A 6,415-nucleotide genomic window follows, 5' to 3' on the forward strand; every position below is an offset into this window, starting at 1 on the left:
GCATATTTTTGACAAGTTTCACCTGACATCAGTGAAAAATATTCCTCCATTTTTATCATGAATTGGATTAACCACAGATAGGCATTGTGCCTTGTGATGACCTTATCTGTTTCACTTAAGCAACTGATGATGGTCCAGTAAGAATCAGATTGTGAAGCAGTATCCTAGAAAGTGGCTTTTTAATTCCTGGTGTTGTTGCTCATTCCAAGGTATAGATACCAAGGCTTTCATCATGGGTGGCTTCAGATAACTGGCACTTGTGCTTGTGCTTGAGTTGATGAAAATCGACATTGACAAACACGTGCATAGCGAGGGCTGATGGTCGCTTGGTGCTTACGGCGTTCCTTATGCAGTTGATTGACCCAAATCCCATAACCTTCTTTCCCTTTCATGCCATAACACCTTTCCTCTCACATGTCCAGCTAAGACACAGTGATCTTGTCGCCTGTGACAAGTAAATCAATGCCGGGTCTTCCCTTTCAGACTTTACGCACATTGGATTATTGCAGACATAATTTAGGTGGCAATCTTAACTGCTTTTTTATTCTGGGATGGTGATTTCTTATTGGGCAAATGGAACTGTTTTTGGGCCAAGCAAAGCTACCTTGGGCATGGACAGGCAAAAATCAAGGATTCTTGACACAGACATCAAATCTGCAAAGCATTAGCCGGTACTGGGACGGGTAATTCGTTGTCAATATTGTTTCCTTGGAGGACCACTTGACCTCTTAGTTATATGGCCCTCCTAATCCAAACCAGGTTGCGAGAATTCTCAAATCTGTAACATCATGTCTACGACCAATTTTTGGAGGTCATATCCCAGTCTGATGACAAGAAATCAATCTCGGAGCAAATTTCGAATATTTGCACAAATTTGCAGGCCACAAATACCATTTCAAGTTCATGCCATCATTTGAATCAGAGTAAAATCACCATTTACTGCAAGTGTAGCGTATCCATCGAGGTAATCCAATGGATGTTCAACTAATTTCTGGTGACCTTAATTCTTAAATTGCTCAACCCCGGTTCTCAAAAGTTTGGTGGAACCCAATTTGGCAACCATAATTGGCTCACCAGTTGCACACATCAAAATCAGCGCTACCAAAGCAGAGGGCCAATGGCCAAGACCACACAGCAAGGAGTTAAGGACCACCTCCATGTGCAAACTTTGAGGTGCTAATTTTCAGTCGCGATCCATGCCACAGTGTCGCTTTGGCCATGCCAAGGCAATGTTGGACACAGTCTGGTCCATTGCCAGTGAATCTTTAAATGATCCTTCCATTGGCTATCAAGGCAAATATGATGCATGGGCAAACCAGAAGCCTCATTGGTCAGATGTGGCCTAAGCTCACGTTCGTTAGCCGTGACCATTCCTGGCGTCTTAGACCATTCCATGGCCGACCATTTCCGTTAGTCTTCAATCGGCAGACGAGTAAGATATTTGGGCGTGAATTAACTAAAATTTCACCTACAGTCCTTCACCCAATACTAGTAAACTCGAAGAGGAACATTTGAATTAACAAAATAGAGAACTTGGTTCTTTGCCTCTGAATAATCGACGATATCCTGATGAAGACAAAGAGCGAGCCAGTAAAACCAGTTAAAACGGGGTTAAGACTATTGTCATAATTGTCTCATTTTCATGACTACAATGCCTTTTTAAGAATTCTTGGCGTGCCCACTTAGAGGAACATTTTCCCGTTTTACAACTGCTATATATTCTGTTCTCACTTCTTTCTGATGGTATAGACGTTCATGTTTTTACCTTTAAATGGTCCGGGAATGTAGTGCTGTGCGAGTGCCTACTGGAGTCTGGACCTTCCTGTTTGGAGAATTTATTAGGCAAAGTCCCTGTCAACGCACGGGCCCAAACTTTTGATTGATCGGGCTTTTCAGGTTCTGTAATCTCTAGATCAATCCAACACAACATCAAATCACACTGACAGTCACAGTCTCGCAGAGAGAGAGAGAGGGTTTAACAGCGGCAGCAGAGACTCCTAACAAGGACCACTATTCACAAAAAAAATCTTTTCCCCTCTTCTGCTCTTAATTGTTACAAACTGCAGCAGCATGTAAAGCTTGCTGCTCCTCAAGGTTAGTCTCTTATAGTCTTATACCGTGCTGGTTTGGGCATTTGGTTAAGCTAAATGTCACTGGCAGCGCACATGAATATAACCTGGCAAGCCAACACTGGGTTTCTCAATCACTATTCAACAGCCAAGGTTTTTCTTCAAATGAATTTACAGGAGGGCCTCCAAGTTCATGGGAATACTTTAATGTTGAAGTACACCAAAGCACAACAGATAAGAAGAGCATATAATGAAGGATCATTTACAATTAATCGAGATTGAGATAAAATGAAAAAGTATGTTTCGATTATGCAATGGTAGTTTTCAGCTGGAAACTTTGACTGACCACCGGCCCTATCAGCAGCAGCAGGATTTGGCCAAACTAGAAGGACAGTAGAGGACCAGGACCAGTGGTGGTCCAGCCTCATGCCCTGACCCCTCCTAGTAGCCAAGTTGATGAATGACAACCCCCTACATTTAGACTTTGTAGCAAACCCCAATCTCCTTCAAACTTGTACCCAGAACTTCAGATCAAGCCCCATGAAAGCTTCTATCATTGTTTCAGCCAAAAAGGGACCACACCAATGCTCAACCCCCAAGTGCCCTAACATCGCAAAGATCAATATCCCCAAAAGGACCACATCAAATCCCTCACCTAAATTACCACCCCCGCCCCAACCGCCACACCTTACCCTAGAGTCCAAGGTCCGAAAACCACATTTGATGTGGGCAAACATCTAAGCAATGATGAAAAGATAAGAAGAAAACACTGAATTCCATTCCATCATCAATCATCATCCATTTAGAGGTTGGGCATTGAACTAAAGCTAAACTAAAAACAATGTGCCAATGTGGTACGGCAAACTCGCTTCCCAGAAAATCTCTGCTCAAAATCAAAGGGCCCTGGGAAATGGTGAGGATCGCATCAGACTCCAGAACCCAAACTGATACATGACTCGTATGGCCATACGGGGGTGAGACTGGCGAGACCACTTCTGCACATGCCCTGGACCCACCCATCCCCAGTTTGCCAGTAACAACCACCACCACCACCCACCTCAATCGCCACATCATTGTCTTCGTCACCATCACCATCGCCGATTTACATCCCGGTTTTCACATCCCCATCGATCTACCCTGTGTAGCACTCAAGAGTTTCGACCCGACCCTCCCCGAGGTTTAATCCACGTGGCCCTACGCATTAAGACAATCCCCGGTGTCTCACCACCGCCACGTGGAGTCATAATCGCGCATGGGACTAGTCACTACCTTTCCGGGCCCCACCAAAAAAACAACTTCCCAACCAACATCTTACATAGGAGTAGTACGCTCAACACTACCTCTTTATCCGTACATTTCCCCATCCCTTCCCTTCCCCTCTTCTCTTCGTCAAAATCAACAACACCGCCGTTTGCAATTATCGTCACCGTTTTCCTTGTTTCATGGTGACGTGGCACATTTTCAAGCCATAAAGCGATGCTGTTTTGGCTGCCATATTAAGCCGCTGATTGGTCATTTCTTTCACTATCTACAATTAATTAATTAATTAATTAATAGAACAGAGATTAGGGATGATGATTACCATTACCATGCACAAAGCTACAAATAAAACTATCATTAAGAAAACAAACACTCTATATTTTCTCTATATTTTGATTAATTTAATTCCAGATACATCAGAAAAAAAAGATACCCTCCCAAAAAAACAATTAGGAAAATAGCGAAAAACAAGAAAAGGAAAAATACTAAAAACTAACATGAAAGTTCGTTGCACATGAACACCAAGAAGATCAAACTGGCAACACCTTCCAAAATCACCAAAAGAAAACTTCAATATTAAAAAAAATAAAATTTTAAAATTTTACACAAGAAGAAACAGTCACATTCTTATATCCATATAACTCTCTTCAATTTAGGCTTTCCTTCATTTTTTTTTTCTCTTTTTTGTTTTCTTTCTGAGAGTTTTCCCTTTTGTAGTTAATAAATAATTTAAGGGAAAAAAGGAAAAAAAGGTAAGATAATTTACGGGAGATAGAGGTTAGGATGATCTTGATCAGTCCACTGACTCTGACTCCAATACGTCTGATCAACAGCGTTAGGAAGATCAAACAACCCTTGATCTCCACTCCCTTGCCAATCCAACGGTCCAAATCCTCCAGAGCCCTCACCCTCCGATCTGCTATGCAAATTTGATAGCTCAACCTGCACCGTCCGATCAAGCAATCCCCCGCTGATTTCCTCCCCTCCTATACTCATCATCTTTTGCTGCTGCTGCCACTGCCCTTGCTCAAGTCCTTGCCCATTTAATACCGTACTGAAACCAAACGACAAAGTTTCGTTGTTTGATGAAGTAATCAAGCTCGTAAAACTCCCAATCTCCGAAAATATCCCGCAGTCCGATCCTTGTTCCAGCAATCCAGGCTCGAACCCTAAATTATTAGGGTTTCCATAAAACTTCGACTCGCTTACATTTATCAAGTTAGAATGAGATGTCACTGCCGACACCGCCTCAGCAGTGCCACCAGCAGAACTATTATTGTTGTTGTTGTCGTTGTCGTTATTGTTATTATTATTAGTCACTGCAACGTTAGAATTGGCTGCAGTAAGACTCGAACTCTCGCTGCTAGAAAGAGAATTCGCTTTACGTTGATCACGGTGCTGCTGCTGTGGCTGTGGCGGTACGACGGCGGCCGCTGCTGCTGCTGCTGTGGTGGTTTCGGATGAAGGTTTGGTTTTCGAGCGCTTGGCTTTTCGGCAGCCACCGCCGACGGGGACGTTACGGAGGACGCCGCCTTTTGTCCAATAACGACGGCAGCTCTTGCAGAAATGACGTGGCTGAGAGAGGTTGTAGTTGTTGTAATAACAGAATTTTGTGTTGAGAGAATCGCAGCGTGGACACTTGAGTGCTTGGTGGTTTGGGTGGTGGTGCGGTCGTAACCTTCTGTCTCCTCCGCCGCCGCCTCCTCCTCCTCCTCCGCCGTTGAATATACGGCCACCTCCGATCGTGTGGATGTCTTGCATTACTCACAACAATTTCGCTCCAACAAAAAAAAATGAAAGCGAATTTGTCGGAAACTCGGAACTTAATCCGGTATATTTATTTGAGTTTTTATATACACAGATTCCAGAGAAGTTTTTCAAGAAACCAGAAAAAAAAAAAATCACGTCAGTGAAGAGCTTGTGAGAGGAAAAAAGCACACAGAATAGTTTTTGAACTTGTCTGACAAATATCCCTTTGCATATCTTCTAGTAACAAGATCATATTTCTCAATTACCACATTAGCCTTTTCAGAAAGCCAAATTACCTAAATGTTGGAATGGGACAGTTGATTACGAAATTGACCTTGTGGAGATGAGTAGGAGATGTGAGAGGAAGAATAGAATTGTAGGGAGGGATATGGAAATTGCGTAACTGTACGAAGAGAGAGATCGGGACCGTTGGTGGGAGACACGTGGAGGGTAAAGGAGGAGAGGGTATTTGATGTCCGCAAAATCAGGTTGTCGAGTTTGTCGGCCACCCTAGTTTATCTGCTGGGGCTATCCTGGTGTCAGTACAACTGGTCTAGAGTCTGCCACGTTGCACAACGTAAATGATCTGTTGTAAAAAAATTAATAGTGTAGTACTACCACGTTACTATACCATGCATCCAGTGATTCTAGTCAGTGAGTCCCCTGAGATTGCGAGACGCCGTAACAGGGTTGCTTCGGATCTGATACTGGAATAGGTTTTTTTATGTTTTTCTTTTTGTTGCTAAAAAGCTTATTTGATGTTTGTTGCATATTGATACTGTATATTAATTACTTGTACATAAATTAAAAAAAATAATTATATATTGTGCCAAAAGCAGTAATCAAACCAAATATAGACTGACTGTTCATTGCTAGCTCAAACCACCTTCTTGCTGAAATTAACTTGGTAACTAGAATGCCATCAAGAATGAGTTTCTAATCAAGCATGTTCCTCTTTTTAACACCATTAATCACTTTATTTATACCATTTTGCAAGCTAAAAAGGGGCATTCATGGTTCATTATTAATTTGCAGATGTGTCTTTAGACAAAGTGAAGTCATTTCTAGCTAGTATATGAACCCTTTGGAGGTAGGCTCTGTCACAATCTTTCCCATGAAGAGTTAAAAAGAAATCCCGAGAAAATCTCATACTAGGTTATATTTTGAGGCTGTGGGAAGTACGCCTTCTCACGTGTGTTTCATATTCACATATTCAAAACAAAACAAAAAAAAAATTGCTTCCAATTTTTCAAATATATATTTCTAACTTTTTTAATTAATTATTTGTATTGACAATGCATTTAATTCAATTTAAGAACACTCTCACAAGATACCAT

The 6,415-nt window shown here is 41.9% G+C and overlaps 1 protein-coding gene across 3 annotated transcripts; it reads right to left on the reverse strand.

Annotated features, from left to right (window-relative positions):
• Nucleotides 2,298-5,321, reverse strand: LOC18604901 (dof zinc finger protein DOF5.4). Of its 3 annotated transcripts, none has more exons than XM_018118325.1 (2): nt 4,096-5,321; nt 2,298-3,557 (listed from the first exon to the last, which is right to left on the reverse strand). In XM_018118325.1, exons 1-2 carry the CDS (start codon nt 5,088-5,090, stop codon nt 3,335-3,337), a joined length of 1,218 nt encoding a protein of 405 aa, XP_017973814.1. In that variant the 5' UTR covers nt 5,091-5,321; the 3' UTR covers nt 2,298-3,334. The 3 variants fall into 3 exon arrangements, with proteins under 3 accessions (XP_017973814.1, XP_017973816.1, XP_017973815.1); XM_018118327.1 differs by having other exon boundaries at nt 3,512-3,597; nt 4,096-5,316; XM_018118326.1 differs by having other exon boundaries at nt 3,551-3,593; nt 4,096-5,317.

This window comes from Theobroma cacao, chromosome 3 (assembly GCF_000208745.1).
Source record: "Theobroma cacao cultivar B97-61/B2 chromosome 3, Criollo_cocoa_genome_V2, whole genome shotgun sequence".
NCBI classification, from domain to species: domain Eukaryota; kingdom Viridiplantae; phylum Streptophyta; class Magnoliopsida; order Malvales; family Malvaceae; genus Theobroma; species Theobroma cacao.

Excerpts from the sequence above, each read along its gene's own strand:
- LOC18604901 (XM_018118325.1), bottom strand. The coding sequence starts at position 5,090 with ATGCAAGACATCCACACGATCGGAGGTGGCCGTATATTCAACGGCGGA. Across the intron at positions 3,558-4,095 it reads CATCCTAACCTCTATCTCCC|CCAAAACAGCATCGCTTTAT; the intron begins GTAAATTATCTT and ends TTAATATGGCAG.